The 18,077-nt window shown below is 34.6% G+C and overlaps 2 protein-coding genes across 2 annotated transcripts; one reads left to right on the forward strand and one right to left on the reverse strand.

Annotated features, from left to right (window-relative positions):
- The first annotated feature begins 6 nt into the window (after positions 1-6).
- Positions 7-2,595, forward strand: LOC111373780 (putative late blight resistance protein homolog R1C-3). Its single transcript, XM_022996342.1, has 2 exons — positions 7-2,169; positions 2,265-2,595. The coding sequence occupies exon 1, from the start codon at positions 26-28 to the stop codon at positions 2,126-2,128; it is 2,103 nt and encodes a 700-aa protein (XP_022852110.1). The 5' UTR covers positions 7-25; the 3' UTR covers positions 2,129-2,169; positions 2,265-2,595.
- Positions 2,596-14,093: 11,498 nt separating this feature from the next.
- Positions 14,094-16,455, reverse strand: LOC111373781 (uncharacterized protein At3g17950-like). Its single transcript, XM_022996343.1, has 3 exons — positions 16,351-16,455; positions 15,407-16,186; positions 14,094-15,321 (listed from the first exon to the last, which is right to left on the reverse strand). Exons 2-3 carry the CDS (start codon positions 15,479-15,481, stop codon positions 15,040-15,042), a joined length of 357 nt encoding a protein of 118 aa, XP_022852111.1. The 5' UTR covers positions 15,482-16,186; positions 16,351-16,455; the 3' UTR covers positions 14,094-15,039.
- Between the last annotated feature and the right edge of the window lie 1,622 nt (positions 16,456-18,077).

Consider the following 18,077-nt stretch of genomic DNA (forward strand, 5'->3'; position numbering starts at 1 on the left):
ACTTGAAATTGTCTCAATTGTCGGCATGGGTGGCATCGGTAAGACTTCACTTGCTCACAAAATTTACATTGATAAATATATTGTGCATCATTTTCACATTCGTGCTTGGCTCACTGTGTCTCAAGATTATAGTGTGCGAGAAATCCTACTAGGCCTCTTAGATTCCATGAAAATACAAACTGATGGGAGGAGTGAAAAAAGAATTGATCAATTAGGAGAACTTCTGTACAAGAAGCTAAAGGGTAGGCGGTATCTTTTTGTAATCGATGATGTGTGGGATATCGAGGCCTGGGATAGTGTGAAAAGGTACTTTCCAGAAGACAAAACTGGAAGTCGAATCCTTTTAACTACTAGGCTTGAGAATGTGGCTAATTATATTAACTCTGGTTCTCCTCTTCATCATGTGCGCTTTCTTAACGACGAAGAAAGTTGGAAGTTATTTTGTCAGAAGGTGTTTGGAGAGGGTTTTTGCCCTCTTGAATTGGAAGAAATTGGCAAGAATATTGCCCAAAATTGTCGAGGACTTCCACTTGCAGTTGTTGTGATTGGGGGCCTCCTATCAAAGGCCACTAAAACACCACACTACTGGAGAAATATTGCAAAAAATTTAAGCTCAGAAATAAATTCAAATGATGAGCAATGCTCTAAAATACTTTCTTTAAGTTATAAACATTTGCCTCATCATTTGAAAGGGTGTTTCCTATATATGGGAATTTTTCCAGAAGATTTTGAAATCAAAGTCAGGGAGCTTACCAAGTTGTGGGTTGCAGAGGGAATCCTCAAATCAGCATGCTCTAAAACGCTAGAAGATGTAGGAGAGGAGTACTTTTTGGATCTTGTTCAAAGAAGTCTTATTTTGGCTCAAAAGAAGGGGTCCAATGGAAAAATTAAAACATGTAGAATTCATGACCTGTTACGGGACATTTGTGTCAGAGAAGCTCAAAAGGAGAAGTTTTTCCATGTCATGGAAGGGAGTCCTTGTGGTATTCAAGTAGGCACTAGTATGCGCCGTGTAAGTATTCATGATAAGAAGAATTTTGTAGCTTTTCAATTTTACTATGCGGCTAAAGGGACTCTCCATCGTGATGACAAAACACTATCTTCTTTCCCTGTAAAAATTCCTTTCCATTCCAGGCCACTTAAAGTACTGCAGATGAAGGGGACTCATATTTTTCCAGATGAAATGGTAGAGTTGGTTAACATGCGGTACCTATATTGCTACAATATACACCCACAACTGTACATTGCATCAATATATAAACTTCGGAATCTACAAACAATAGTTTGTCGATGGTATTGTGGGAAGGATATGGAACTACCACCAGAAATATGGAAGATGACACAATTAAGACATGTGAAGTTGAATGGCTTTGTACATCTTCCCGATCCTCCTATTTCAGAAATTAAGGAGGGGGGAAATTCTATTGTTGTTCTAGAAAATCTACAAACCCTCTGGACGATATATAATTTTATATGGACGGTGGAGGTCCTCGAAAGAATTCCAAATCTACAGAAATTGGCCATTCGATACGGTGGTATGGTGGCCGGTTGGGAAGAATATTGTATGAATAATCTTGTCTGTCTAACTAAACTTGAATCATTAAAATGTAGGCTTGCAGATACGTTCCCCCATTTCCTAGCGAGTATCACTTTTCCGACATCACTCAAAAAGTTGACGTTAGACGGCATGGGATTTCATTTCAAAGATTATCTCAAGCTTCATCCCGAAGAATTGACGATTCTTGGTAAGTTGCCCAATCTGGAAGTGCTGAAATTGAAACACTGTGACTTCAATGAACTAGAGTGGAAACCAAATGAAGGAGAATTTCCCGAATTGAAATTTCTACTGTTACACGACGTTAATCTGAAGCACTGGAGAGCTGACCGTATACACTACCCGGGACTCGAGCGCCTAGTCATTTCGATTACGGCTTGCAGAGAGCTGAATGAGATCCCTAGTGGTTTTGGGGAAATTTCAACTCTTCAATCCATCGAGTTGATTCAACTTGAGGATTTTGAGGAAATTTCAACCGTTTGTGATTCAATTGTTGAATCAGCGAAGAAAATAGAAGAGGAACAATTGAGCTGGGGAAACGATGCCTTCAAGTTATATATTACAGGATGGTAAATGTGCAGAGTTTCAAAATTGTCCATTCCAATTATTTTCAGGTACCATTTTCTTTTGTGAACCTTTCCATTTTTCGATTTTAGCTTTCTTGTCTTTCTCTACATTCTTAGTTCCTTTCCTCTGAATTTTGATACAGTCTCCGGTTCGAGATATGAGAGCTCCTTTTAAACCAACTTCAATGCAGGTCCTGCATTAAGAGTGCAAGCAATTAAGTTTCTCTAAAGTTTCCTGTAATGTCCCCTGAAGGAGGTTTTGCCTGTTTTCTCTGTAGGATCCAACACAGCCTTGTTAATTCATGTGGAAAGTAGTACGCAGAAAAATTATGTTTGGATGTGAATATAATTTTTAAAGAATTTTAATGTAATTAATGGAGACGGTTAGATTTTTACATATTTAAGGGTTTAGATTATTTGTCTAAAATGTTTGTCAAATGTATTTATAGGTGTTAAATAGCATTTCTTTACTCTTGTGAGAATTGTTTCCTTATCACAAGTTCCAATGTGTCCGTGATAACAATAAGAATAATTTTACTCCTACAAAGTTGGTGTACAAAAGTGGAGTGCTAAAGTGTGTTGACAAAATTTGAACCCTTAATTTCAAATGATTTAAAAATTTGTTTTTGAAATAATTGGTGTAGATTTGATTTTGTAACCTAATTTTGTAATCCCTTTTGTCATTGTAGCATAGCTCTAATAATAAATGCGGAAGTTCTATCGAAACACCTAATTTGCCCAATTATAGGGACAAATTGGGTCACATGCAGTCTGACTTGTTCAATTCGAGTCAAGTGGGCCTAATGAATTTTGCATTTGTTTGACGGATTTTTTGAGAAATGAACTTTTATAAGTGTCTTTTGATGAAAGTGTGCTTAAAAATAAAGAAAATTTATGGAAAAATGTCATTTCATTGTCCATGTTTGTCTATGTTGTTTCTTCTCCTTTCCTCTCTCTTTATTTGTGGTTTTCACATGAATTTATTAATTGAAAAAATCATGATTCATTGTTATTGCCATTCTAGAGATTTACATTTTGTGTGCAGTACTATCATTGATAAATAATTAGGAATTACTCTATTGATGACAGTATCACAATAATCAATTTTTGCTTACAATTGTGAAGTATTTCAGATAATAATTTGATGACTAAACTGCTGATTATTTAAAATAATATTTTGATGATTGAACTATCGAGTATAGAGATAGTACGATTTAAAATTTTGTTTGGTTAATGTGTATTATAGTTTAAAATTTCATTTAGTAATTGAACTATTATAAATTCTCAAGTTTTCTCTTTTTGAAAATTAAATTGAAAACCTACATAAATTTTATAGTTTTCTTAAGACAAGTAATATTTTTAAAGAACGAGGAGGTGATTATGTGGTATCAAGTTCCTAAATCAATCCATATGTCTAGAGCTATGGACTTGGAACTTGAATAATGACTGAACTTAAATTTAGACACGGACTAAACATAAAAATAAAAGTGGAAATTACAGAAAACTCTAGAGTTAAAATCTAGAGTTCTAAAACCAAATTTCAAATTTGCAATTTCATAAATCAGAACATTTACTAAATATATATAATTCACAAATCCCTAATTTTTCTCCACTTTCATGTCCCCCTCACCCCCCGACACTTCTTGCAGAAAACATCCATACGCTTCAATTTTTTTTGCATTGTCATCCCTATTTCCATGTTTTATTGCAGAAGACATCATTTTTCACCAATTTGAAACGTAGGAACGTTTTTCACAATATAGGCCAAACGTAGGGACGTTTTGTGCTATTAGGCCTTTAATAATTATTTGGACTCACTTACACTTTTTAAAACATTTAGGAGTAAGATTGTAATTTATTCTTTATATTTCTTTCTCTTTTTTTTGGCTTTATTTAAATGGGAGGGTATTTTGGTCATTTTCATTAAAAAATGGTGAAAATGACGTTTTCCGCAAGAAAATGTGGAAATAAGGGCAAAAATGCTAAAAATAAAAGGTGGGGACGTTTTCCACAATAAACCCTAAAGGTATGGACGTTTTGTGCTAATAAACCTTTTTTGTTTGATTAGAGAGTGGACCTAATCTTGCTCATCATGTTGAGGTCGTACATTTAAAATATTTTCATTAGTATCATGCGTTTTCTAAACTCATCAAAGTTGTAGTCATTACTTACATATGTCCTATTTGTCACTACAACAATTCAAAAATCTAACAAAAGCTAGCAAGGTAAACATTATTCAACAATGCAACCTTAATTTAGTAGTAAGCCAACAAGGCAACAACTATCCAATAATTTCATTTCAATTTAACCTATTAACAATACCCGTAAGAAAACAGTGACAACAAGCATAATACTTGCTAAAACGTGCTCATGTAAACAAGCAATTTAAAATCGAGTGTGAAATGATCAGACAGTCCAATGAGCACTATGAAAATTATATATATATATACATATTTTTTTTTTTTTTGGGAAAAAAATAGCATAAGTATAAATCATAAGATTATAAGTTAATGCGTATACTAGTTTAGCCCTTTGGATCAGCCCATATTTTGATCCAACTTTAGGTATTCCAAACCTATAACAAACCAATTTTAGGATTCTCTTTACATTAATTTTCTTCAAGTATTTTTCAACATCATCATCATCATTATTATTTTGGGAGATTTACTTGTACGTTTTTTTTTTTTATTTCTTCCTAATCAGTTAATGTTTATTTTCACAGCCACCGCTACCCCTCGCCCCCAAAAAGATTTTACTACTCTATCTACTGAAATTGAATATTTATAACTAGTCAATTTTAACGAAATCTGCCTCTCATGAAAAGAATTATTAAATAGTCTTTCAGTCGAGCAAATTGCTGCATTGTCATTTATTAAAATGTTATCTAGATAGAAAAACTAGAGTGTCTAGAAACTCTAATCATTTTATTTAGTTTGTCGAGAATGTCTAGATCATTCGAAATGCGTACAAAAATGAAGGGAGAGTTTTAAATAGACTCAAAATTATTGTCAACTTTATCTAACTCGATGACAATACCCGGATAATTCGAAATTCATGCAGTATTTTTTTTTCCTTATCTAAAAGTGCCATTATTTATAAACGAAGCAAAATTCAATTTCTTATACCAAAAAGTTTCGTACCTGAAAATTTTTCTCTTTCCTAAAATTAGAAATGTCGAAAGAAAGTGTACATAGGTAATTTTAGCAGCTTTTTCTTTTTAGCCCTTATTGGCAGGGATTAAAAATCTCAAATTTAATTTAAGTCAAAGTCAACAATTAATTTTAATTAAATATTTGATCGGGCTTATAACTTTTTAACCATACACTTCACCTCAATTTGGTGGGGATTAAAATCAAATTTTAGTAAATTTTGATAAAAGTTTATGAAATGTGCTGTTAAAAAGTTGTAAGTCATGTGAAATATATAATTAAAATTAATTATTAACTTTAATTTTGATTAAAATATAGATTTTAATTCCAACAATTAAAATTTTTATCTATTTTTTGTCAAAATCTACTAAAATTTTAATTTTCATCTCCATCAAATAGTTGCTTACAACTTTTTGACAGAAGGTCACAAAACGTGAGTCTCTTGATGCGCAAAGAACAATGAAGAGTGCTTCCTCCTTTAATAGGGAAAAGCTGTTTGAACACGACCATGTTAGCCCTGTTTGAATAGGGGCCGATGGGCGCCTCTTGGACATGGCCTTGTTCATTTAGTACAACCCATTTTAATAAGATGAATTAGCACAAAACATTGCCACCTTTCAATATTTTTGTGCAAAATATCCATATCTTTCATTTTTATTTTTGTTTTTTGACAATTTCATCATCTCTTTCATCTTTCATTGCGAAAAATGTCATTCCATCCACTCAGCGTCAAATGCTCCATTAACTCAACAAAAAAGGCTAATCAGCATGAAACATCCCAACCTTTTCAATATTTTTGTGCAAAACATCCATACCTTTCTTTTTACAAAGGTATGGATGTTCATGACAAAAAAATGAGAACCAGCGACCAATAAAAAGTGTTCGCTGATGTGTACAATCACTGACCACAAATGGTTAGTACAAGGGGTGGTCTGCTAAAATTGGACTATTTTTTGTTGTTCTCTTTTGTGACCAAACAGTGGTCGTTGATAACTATTTTTTGCGACCAATTAGTGCTGTTTGCTGAATATTTGGTTATTGAATATTTAGCGACCCAATTCAGTGCTGTCGCTGGAAAACTCGGTGCCGATCCTCCTGCTAATTTTTGCAACTTTTTCCATTATTCTGTGACCAATTTGTTTGCTCGCTAGTTGGTTCAAGGTTCCAACGACCAAGGTTTGATCCCTGGTTGCATGGTTCCAGTGACCAAATTGCGATTGGTCGCTAGAACTCTTGGCGCTAATCCTCTCGCTTATTTTTGCAGTTTTTTCACTTCCTTTTCCGACCAAATAGTTTGGTCATTGGTTGTTCAGGGTCAGTGACCAAGGTTTGGTTGGTCGCTGGTTGCATGGTTCCAGCAACCAATGCAGATAGGTCGCTGGAACTCTTGACGCCAATCCTCCTGTTATTTTTACAACTTTTTCGCATCATTTTGCGACCAAATAGTTTGGTCGTCGATTGGGTTAAGGTTCCAGCGACCAATAGTTGGTCGCTGGTTGGTATCTTTCTGCAACCAAAGTCGTTTGGTTGTTGGAATACTTAGCGCCATTATTCTCACTTCTTTTTTCAAATTTTTAATTCTATAACGACTATACTATGGTTGTTAGAACACTTAATGCTATTATTCTCAATTAATTTCAAGTTTTTTGGTACTTCTAGGACCATTGTACTTGATTCGTTACCACTTGGTCTTAAAGCTCAAGGTCTTAAAATTGAAGGTCCATTGGAGCCCCATTTTTAGCGTAAAATTACATTTTGGAATAATGGATTGATGGAGAATTGTTGGTTAAATATGAAGGAAAAGTTTTTGTGTTACGTGTAATATTATGTTATTGAATAATTTGTGGTTGAAAGGAAGAGAGACAAAAATGTATTTTGGAAAAAATGGAGATTAAACAAGTACTGATTCTGTACATATTGTCGATGTATAAAAAATCTTATTTAGTTTATTACATGTGTAGATGTAATTTAAATGAGAAAATATAATAGTAGCCTATTACGTGTTTATATACTTTAAACATTTTTATGGAATTTCAAAGTTATGTTCTATATATATTTGGTTGTGATAACTACGGATGACAGATGACTAGATGAAACCAACCAACTAGAAGAAGAAATAATTCAGTAAACACAACTAGAAAAGGACGATTAGGGCGTATTTGGATTTTGAAGTTGATGATTCCCTAAATTCGGAGGATCATGAGCGAAGTATTTATGAGTGTTGGGACACAGCTAAGAATGCAAGCTATTAATTAGCGATCGACTGCCCATTTGACATCTCTCGCATACTATAGCACTGTGCGAAGAGTATATTGGCAAGCTTTTATTAAAAAAATTGAGATCGGTGATTCTATTGGAGAATCCTCATGACATGGGATATGTTGATTTTTGTGATACATACTTTGAGGAAGTAATCTCACATATATAAACTCAAATACAGGAACGACGATAGACAATGAGGTAACGCAACCGTTAGGATTCGTGAGGTGTGTCAAGCAGCGAATAAATGAAGAGCTAACACAATTCCATGCAATTTGGTCACAATTTATAAATTAATTAGTCACAAATTAATTTTTAGTTACAAATTATCAAATTATTTCTCACAACTTATTTCTCGTGCACGACAACCACCATCAATATCATCATTACCACCTCTAGAGTCCAGACCGTGCAAAACCACCACTACATTAATCACAACACCACCACTTACCACAACAATGGAAAATCACAGTAACACAAACACGCCACAATCATCACCACCACAGTCGACCACCAATTATAGATCACCTATTAGCTAAACATGTCAATCAAGCAATAGAGTTACTTGTGCGACCAACAATTGACGAAACATCGATCCATTCAAGAAAGAAGCAAAGCCAGTGAGAAAGGACAAGTTAGTATTATTAGAGTTAGACCAAACTTTGTAACGAACAGGCAAGAAAGAACAGGTTAGTATTGTCTTTTCTTTTGAGATCAAAGTGGGCCCTTGTATCCCTCAAATGAATCCTCACTGCTTCTGCGTTTTCTCCTATTTATGGCTCGATGTTATTGAAGTTTAGAAATCAAATGGTAAATAAAAAATGTACCAAATTAATTCGGGATGAGTATTATAGGGTTAGTTATACAGGTCGCAATCCAACTCAAATTTAATTAAGATGTTAAATATCACCCATTTCAACACTAAAAACAAATGTATTTATTAAAATTTATTTATGATTTAATTAATTAATTATATATTTTATTAACTAAATATATTACGAAAACTGAACTATACAATTTGATCGCAAACTAATAATTTAGAGGGTGTTTGATGCTGCTTCTTCGACTGATTAAAAGGGAAAAAAGGATCGGTGGCTTCAACAATGGGCCCCACCCGCAGAGTCGGACCTAATGGGAGGCCCAAGATGCCTCCACCTTAGGCCCAGAATTTTAGGGGGCCCATTTTTTCACTTTTTTTTTTTTAAAGAAAAAACCCACTATGCCCATTTAAATGAAAAGACCTCCAGGCTTCGAGAAATTAACAGCAAAACCTACATGTTCAGAGGTGGTGGTCGGAGCTAATGTGGTGGTCGTCCTCACCGATTCACCGTCAACAATCCACCTCTCAATTCACCGCTCCTTTTTGTTTAGGTTATGTCTAAAATCTAAATTTATTTTTCTTCTTTCTTTTACTTTCCTGCACATAATATAGTATTTCAGTTTTTTTTTCCTTTTCTCTTCCCTTTATTTTGGGATTTTGGGGTGTAATTGCTGTTATAATGTTATTGGCTGATTTCTTCTTGCGGTTTCCAAAATCTGATGCTATGCTATATTCTTCAATTTCATCTATAAATTCCTATTTTTTCACCGATTTTGAAAATTTGAATCTTCTGAAGGCATTTTTGATTCTCCTAACTTTTAATCAAATATTCGAATGTAATTTGGAGAAAAAATAATGGACTATTTTGATGGCAAAACTCTACAGCGGAAGAAGAGAGTGTGAAAGTTTTTTATTTCATTTCAAAGTTGAATAGGGCTCACTGGCTTAATTTTATACAAACAATTTAATTTCTTAAAAAGTTACGAATGGTTTCAAGAAGGTTTTAATTTTATTTTAATTTTGCTTTTAGCTGAATATAAATGGGAGAAGAAGGGTGTTTGTTTTTAGTGTAGTTGGACAGAGCCCTTGGTTATGATTGAATCCATAAAGACAAAGGAAAACTTGCTAAACTTTTGCACGATGTAGGCCTTGGGGCTTTTAGCCACTTGTTTGAACATGAGTTTCTTCCTATGATTCACAAGGGATCAGAATGGTCTCATGAGCAAATGCCTGTAGACGTGGTGGATCATATTGTAGATGTACATCATATTGAAATAGAATCCGAGGCTATAAAAAGAGTAAAGGAAATGATACTTGCTAGTTCAAAAGGCAATCGAGTTATTGGTTATAGATGCCTTATTGAAAGCATATAATTATCTAGAGATAGCATCTCATATACATGATCCTTCACAATATTGGAAGTTAGATGACACAATAATCCAAACTATTGAGACAGCTCCAGACCTAGAATTAAAGGAATCAAGGACTTGATCCTTCGCATTCGCCGAAGAGATTTTTATCAGTTTTGTAATGAGTATGCTATTCTCGAGGAGCAACTAGACAATTTTAAGGATGTCACTCCACAAGGTATTGTTTGTTCACAGAAAAGTGGCACTTAAAGAAGAGGATGTTGCAGTCACCAAGGTTTTTATTTTTTACATGGAAATGATTAATAGTGAGGTTATTCCAAAAAAAAAAGGGGGTGGTAAGGTTTAGTCCCAATCCCAAGTAATTAAAATAGAAATTGAGAGTTAAGAAAATAAAGATTTTATCATTTTCATTTTGCCTTTGTTCTATGGCCTTTGCTGGGATATTATTTATAGACTGCTTTGGGATCCCTACAGCTTATTTTTTGCCTTTGCTTTTCTCACTTTTCAGTAATTGTAAGCTAACGAGGGACTTGAGTCAAATACCATGACTCCTAAATCTGCATCTGGAGCTCAAAAAGAGAAAGAGAAAGAGAGAAAAAAAAAGAAAAAATAGTAGAGGCATTAATTCGAAGTCAGATTGGATAAACGAATAAATACTTTAATGAGAAGAGAAGGAAGGAACACCAAAAAATTTATTTGTTGTTTTATTGTTGATTTAAGTTAACAAATTTAATTCCGTAAACTTCTAATTTTTTTTTACAAAAAAAAAAAAGGATTGTTTGCTACGACTTTGGGCCTAGGGCCCAAATTTCGAAGTTTGCCTCAGGCCCCGCAAAGCACAGGTACGTCACTGCCCACCCGTGACACACCAAATCAAAAAATGCGGCTGAGAAGGACACCAAAGGTCAAATTTCTGATAGAAAATTTGTGCATTAAGCTAATGATGAGCTGGCAACATAGGAAACGTTTGATGCCTTCATCTTACTTTCTCAGATTAGATGAAGAACTAGAGAAACAAGAAATTTAGGCCATCCCGAACTAGATTTCTTTGATAGGTTACTTGTAAGGTTGCTTATCTTAGCGTTGTTGAATTACTTATTAATGTCACTGTCAGTTCAATGTCAAACCTACAACATGTTTCTACTGTAGGGATTTGGACGATCAAATTTTAGGTAGTGACGGATTTGGGGAGACTGGGCTGGGCTGTAGTCCCCTCCACTTAAGCCAAGAAGTTTTTTTAAGAGTATTATTATTTTTAATTAAAAATTAGTTTTTTATGTGTAATTTTTTTTTTCAAGTATTAGCCCAGTCTTGAATCTAATCTTGGATCAATCCTTGTTTTAGGCAGTTTTACCCTTCAAAATTGGTTTTTGTGTATTTGAGCTCACAATGACTGGGCAGCGTTGAACAACTTTGATGCATCTCCTTCTTTGAATCAGATGAAGAACTAGAGAAGCAAGAAATTCTGGTCATCCCAATTAAATACACCCCTACCTTATGGTGATAAAATAATAATCCATCACATTTTGTAAAAAGACCACCATTCAAGTTCAGTCCCTTTTCTATATAATTCTAATAATAAATGTCTCATGTTGATATTATAAAGTTTTGATGATGATTAAAAGAAACTTGAAAGTTTTTAATCAATACCTACTTCTTCAATTGCTGCCACTAGTCTAGGTCAAGTGTACAAAAGTTCGGTTGAAGTACTCTGGCTAGGTTGTTGCGTGAAGGTCCAAACACCTGGTATTGAAGAAGCTATAGGGCTGGATTTTTATCTTATAAGAGGTTTAGGTTTCTTCATAAATAAACATGTTGAAATAATTATTAGTGATGTTGTTGCTCTTATTTACTAATTCGCTCAGATAGCTTACCAAGAGATCATTTATATGCAGGTTAGTTTTTTATATTATTTTGCCTTTCTACCTTTTCCTAAATTTACCTTCTCTTAGAAGAGGCAATCCTAGGATCACTGTTCATTTTTGTCACCCTCGTTTTCACACTAGAATTGGTTTGGAGTTTGCTTCTTTTCACGCGTAAAATGGTTACTTTATTTTATTTACTTTTGAGTTTAAACATTAATATATTATGTTCCCATGAATAGAATAATTTAAATAGTAATCCATTTTTTTTTAAATTTTTAATTCAAATTAGCAACGGAAATAACAACAGAAATCCATTGCTAATCATCGACAGATTTAATCGGTAGGTAAAATATGCGATGAAAAAATTTGTTGCCAATGGCATTGCTAATTAGCTACGAAATAAGTCGTCAATTAATGACGCTTATTCATCGCTAATTTAAAGATGTCTAAGAAATCCGTTGCTAAATTAGCGCGAGAGTTTCACTATCAGATTTTCCGACGGATCGATTCCGTCGGTAATGGTTGTTAGCTACAAAATTTAGGGCATTGACAACGGAAATTTCTATCTCTGAAGCTGCTCTTTTTTGTGGTGATTTCACTCGTTGTGTCTTTACTCTTCTTGGTGTAATTTTGCCGTTCTTGGCCTGCTTTTTGATATACAGACTGAAAAGGTTCAAGAAATACGGTGAAAAAGAAAAAAAAAAAAAATCAGAGTCCAGGTATCATTTTTCAAGTAAACTTTATTTCCCTTCCTTTCTCTTCTCTCCTTTCCTTTTGAGTAGGTCGTGGTGGTAGGTATCTACTGAAGTATGTTGATATGGAATTACCAATAAGCCTAAAATGGATTTTTTTTTTCTGGGCTGTACTATGGATATTGATTGTACTTTTTGTAATGTTCTGTTGACAATAATTTATTTGGATGTACATAAGTAGAAGCTGGAAGAGGGATCTCATTAGGTCCTATTTTGGATAAATTCGCTTCTTTGAGAATTGGAATAAAAAAGGATTCAGCTGGTGATCATATCGAGTACCCATTGTCAGTAGCTGCTACAAATAATTTCCATGAAGACAACATTCTTGGTGAAGGTCGATCAGGGCACGTTTATAAAGTCTACTTGACAAAGACTTTCATGCAGCCGTTAAAAACCTATTTGCTGTTGGGCAGGTGGCTCCGTAGCTGAAAGAGAATTTGAGGTAAATTTTTGCAAGTTTGATTCTATCTTCTGAAATTTGTTTAATCTTATGCAGTTTTTCATTACGGATTTATTTCAATTAATTTTGCAGAATAAGATTCAGCATCAGAACATTGTTTCAATTTTGGGGTACTGTATTCATGGAGAGGGGCACTGTCTCGTCTATGAAATGATGCACGACGGCTCTCTGGAATTGAAGTTACATTCTAATGATATTGTCTCCACGAACGGCATGATTTTGACAAATAGAATGCTAATCAAATTTTTGGAGTTTTTAGAAGATTTATTTTGTTGTTCAATCTTTTGGATTGTAAAAAGTCCTCATTTAAAATATAAGAGTAAATATAATATTTATTTAAAAATTTGTGAAAAAATTATATTCAAGGACTCCAAAATTCTTAGGACCGACTCAGGCTCCAATCTTCATTACACGCATTGTCACACATTCAATATTAAATATGAGTGAATGCTCAACAAATAATAGCATGTGTCATCATATGCATGCGCGTGATTTTCAATACTTCTCCTCATTATAATCTCATTCTCGAAGTTTGCGTATTTTCTCTCTATCTTTTCTTATTCATTTTTTTTTAACTCTCTGGGCTTGAATTCAATTATACAATCCGACCTAAAAATCGATATGACCAATAACATGCGTGCTTCCTAGTGCTCGTGGGTCCATCTTCACCCACTAAGACTTAGTGGGTCGTAATTTTATCCGTCTTGTACATTGTCTCTTGTCTATTGCACCAAGAATTACTATAAATCTAATTCATACTTGGCCTATGTATATGATATCTCGTTGTGTCGATTCCACCAAGAAACCTCTGACGGCATCCATATATCGGCATCAAACCTCCTAAAAATTGTCATTGATTAACCTCAATGATAGTTGAGAACTTAAAGCGGCGTATCTATCTAGACATGGAGTATTGTAAGGTGCATCAGCTGGGAGATTCTATTATACTAAATGTTATCCTTTCATTTCAGATGGCATATCTAAGTATTTATCATTATCCCTCTTTTACTAGTATTATTTTTGTTTTTATCAGTTATGCACGTCTACTTCTTTTACGTTCGTGTGTGTGTAATTTCACAATATCCAATGTACTATGCATAAGTCATAATTGCCAGCATTATTCAAATGAATATCCATGTTACTGTATAATTGAATTTATCTTCAACACTCCAATTGTCCACGAAATTTAGCAACATTATCATATTCCATGTACATTTCACAAATAGCACAACTAAATTAATCATATAGGAGCACAGTATAATATAAATATTATTAGTTTTCATTGTAGTTGGGCCTTAAACATTTTCCCTTGCCTATCACAGCAGTCACGGCTTCATTCCTTCACATTTCGTACAAACGATTCACTTGGAGTTCAACAATCGAAGATTTATCCTATATATCATATATATGGTTAAATACCATCTAAACGAAGTCCATTGAGGCTAAAGTTACCAAATACAGATTTCAAAGTCCATGACTCTCATTCAGTGCGGACACAATTTTGCCGAACATCAATTTGGCCGAACACCGAATGTCCACATTGGTTATCTACTCCTCTTCTCCTTCTTTTTACCAAATTGTACCATATCAAGGATCAACTTAATATCCTCGTTTCCCAATTATTCTAATCTAACAACTATCAAAACTACGAAGCCTTTAGGATTGCTGTTGATAACTTGAAACCCTGCAATTTGGTATCATAAATTCTAAGCACCTCTAAACTCACTTACAGTTTAAGTGTTTAACTTCTTTTGAAATTGATGGCTTCTGAACTGGAATTAGTAGAAAATATGGTAATAACAGAATAACGACCTTAGGAAGATTAACAGAAGTGCAGCCAATATATTTGATAAAATTCCAAACGGGTTAATTTCACAAACAGTCACTGAACTTACCTAAAAATTTCAAAACGGTCACTGAAGTTACAAACTTACAGAAACGGTCACTATTTAGGAAGGTTTCACTAATGGTCACTCCGTTAAGTTTAGGGCCTTATGATTTTAATTCAAACTTAAAGGACCAAAACATATTAACACACAACCTTGAGGAGTGCAAATTTCATCTAAAAAACCCAAAACCCAGAAACGAATTAGGACCACAGACAGGAGGATTGGGGATTTTCTTCAAGGGTGGCTACCCCTCTGTTTAACCAATGATTTCTTCATCCTCAAAAACTAACAGCCCTTAAAGAGACAGCAGAGGAGAAACTTTTCTTCCACACATACAATCCCACAACTACTCAATCATTCTATCCATCTTCTGTAAGTACGAGTGCTCAGATTTAGATCTTGTTTGCCTGATCTATCGTCTTCTTTGCCGCCGAAGCCGCTGCTCCTCCATCCCCATTGCTCCCCGATTCCGACCCTTTTGGGTGTCTTGGTTTTTCGGCCGGAGTGTGCGGCTGAGCCCGCATTCTCCGACTGTCGATTCTGCGAGGAGGAAACCCTGAATGTGATGGCCTGCAAGGTGACCCCCATAAGAAGGCCAAGTGTGGTGCTTCTGTCATGGAAAAATGAACCTGTAGACTACAATTATTCACACAAAAAAGCCCCAAATGTAAATAAATTGTTAGCATGAAAAATTGAGGGTGCAGGATCAAGAAAATTGCACCTCTGTGTGAAGATCATAAGAAGAAATGGAGGAATGTGTGGGGGAGGAAGCCAACAGATCATTTGCTGGATCCATCTCCTTTTGTGTGTGAAACAGTTTCTGGGTTTTGAGAGTGAGATGTGGAATTCTTGTAATTTTGAGTGATTTGTGATGTTGGAACTGTTGAGATTTGAGGATGGCTTATAAGTAGTACTGTACTATTAATTTCCAGCCAAACATGAGGTTCAAGGTTTTTTAGATGAAATTTGCACTTGAGGTCCTCAAGGCTGTGTGTTAATGTGTTTTGGTTCTCTAAGTTTGAATTAAAATCATAGGGCCTAAACATAACATAGTGATCATTAGTGAAACCTTCCTGAAATTTCAGTGATAGTTTTTGTAAGTTTGTAACTTCAATGACCGTTTTGAAATTTTTAGGTAACTTCATGATCGTTTGTGAAATTAACCCAATTCCAAAAAGAAAGAAGGCGCGTATAGCAAATGATTCGTTACCTTCATACAGCTAAATCTAATGCAAATTAACAGTTTGTAAAACAAACATGAACCATTGAGTCTGGAATTCCAGTGACACAACCCTTTTGTCCAAGCAGCTGTACGCACATCATCGCCGGAATTGTATCCCGATTGACGCATCTCCCAAAAACTGCCCGCATTACCATTGATGGGGAACGTCATATTGGAAGAATCCATTGCCTTAATTGACTCCAATGCTCTGTTTTACCTCAATACCGGAAACCCTCGAATATCTTCTTTTACAATTCAACGCCAATAGCTTTAGTTGCCCTGATTTGCCATATAATGGTTCAGAAAAATCAAAATCTATCGTGAAGGTACACAAATTCAATTTTAGACTTAGAATCCGTCATTTTCTATGTATCAAATCATTAAAATGAATAAAAATAATAACAAGAAGTCAACTCTGTAACCAAGCACGAGATTGAAAAGACCTGCTGTATAGTGTCGTGATTGTGGTATCCGACTGTGTAGCGACAGAGCTAGAAGTTTAATGGCTGAGGCGCTCTTAGGTGGAGATCGGAGGAGTGACAGAAGAATGGGTTGAAAATTAGGTTGGAATGAATGGTATTGAGTTGGATTAGAGTCTTAATAGGTATTAGGTTGAATGGTATTGGGCTTTTCACTTCTTATTTGGGCATTTGGGTTGTGTGGGCTAGAAGTTTAAAAGAAAAAAATTATTTAGAAATTTGGGCTAGACCCAAAAGTTCAGTGCTTCCTATGCCCGCACTATTCCTGAATTGGCTCCATCCCTGTGAGATGGGGTCCACCAATGCATTGAACATGTGAAAAACTAGGGTGCCAAAATTAATAAGAGCTCTTCAGAATGAATATAATATCCTACATATATAAAAAAACGAAAGAAGTCTTGGACACGTGTCACAAAAAGTGTATCGTCATTTGATTTTTTATTTTTTATTTTTTTTGCTCTCACTTCATTAGCTAAAAAGCCCATTGCCCTCCTTGTCCATTCTTCCACTCAACCTACCACTCCTGCACTACTCTTCTTCTTCATCTTCTTTTCCTTCTTTCCAAAAATCCAAACAATTGAAATCTGTCTGAATTATAATTTGCAAAAGAAGGCTAAATTGCACATATTATTGTTCTGGGTTCATTAGTTATTCCTATGTAAGTTACGCGATTACTTTCTTTCTATCGATTCAAATAAAATCAATCAAATTTGAAAATTTTAATTCAGTCGGGTTTGAACACGGATTGCATTGGTGGGCAGAGAAGTCTTCGCGAGACTCCGCACTGCACGGAGATTGCAGTGCGAATTAAATGAATTGCAAGTCTAGATGATTAGGGTGAAGTTGTTTTGCGGAAGTTATCTATTTCTGTTTTTCTTTCTTAATTTTTCATTCAACAAATTGATACTTTAATTATATTGCAGTATTGGATATATGAAGCATTTCTAGATATTGGACAAATTTGGACGACGTAGATTTAAAATATTTACAGAGTCCACGAATGTACAAATGAAAGTCAAACATTTAAGCAAAGCATTACAGAGTCCACGAATGCACAAACGGTTAAGCAATTTTTGGCTACTCAAGAGGGGTGTGTGTGTGTGTGTGTGTGTGTGTGTGTGTATCCCCATACTAGAGCGCTATGCAGAGAGAGAGAGATTGCTCTCCACGCCGTGCTGCGTAGAGATATCTAGTCTTCGCGCATATCCAATTTTTTCCCCACCCTATTGAAACTTCCTCTACTCCTTAACCTTAAAACTTGCAACTCTCATTTTTTCTTCTACATGCCTTCCTTCTCAACTTCCTGATATTTGGAGAAATTTTAGGGTTGTTAGTTTTTGTAAATTTTAGTCAAATTTTGGGTAAATTCCTTCATTTAGGTCTCGTTTATGCGTTGTTTCCTTTTTTGGTAAATTTTGTTTTGATTATATCTCGGTCAATTTAAGTTGGATTTGAATTCCATTTGTTGGAGGATAATTCTTAAGATTAGGATTCTCAATTTTAGTCATTATCTTGATTTTTTTTTTCATTTTTGGAAAAACAAAATCTTTTATTTTATTTTATTTTTTTCCGAATTTTTCTAGGGCTTTTGCTATATAAAGCATTGTAAATGATTGACTGACAGAAATAAAAATTTTTGGGAGTTCTTTTTTCTCTTTTTTTTTTTTTTTTTTTTTGGTTTTGGGCTTGGG

Source organism: Olea europaea, unplaced genomic scaffold, assembly GCF_002742605.1.
Source record: "Olea europaea var. sylvestris unplaced genomic scaffold, O_europaea_v1 scaffold1162, whole genome shotgun sequence".
Classification (NCBI taxonomy): Eukaryota; Viridiplantae; Streptophyta; class Magnoliopsida; order Lamiales; family Oleaceae; genus Olea; species Olea europaea.

Bases quoted from the DNA above. Each gene is read 5' to 3' on its own strand.
- LOC111373781 (XM_022996343.1), bottom strand. From the start codon at position 15,481: ATGGATCCAGCAAATGATCTGTTGGCTTCCTCCCCCACACATTCCTCC. The intron at 15,322-15,406 runs GTGCAATTTTCT...GAATAATTGTAG, and splicing joins CTTATGATCTTCACACAGAG to TCTACAGGTTCATTTTTCCA.
- LOC111373780 (XM_022996342.1), top strand. From the start codon at position 26: ATGGGTGGCATCGGTAAGACTTCACTTGCTCACAAAATTTACATTGAT.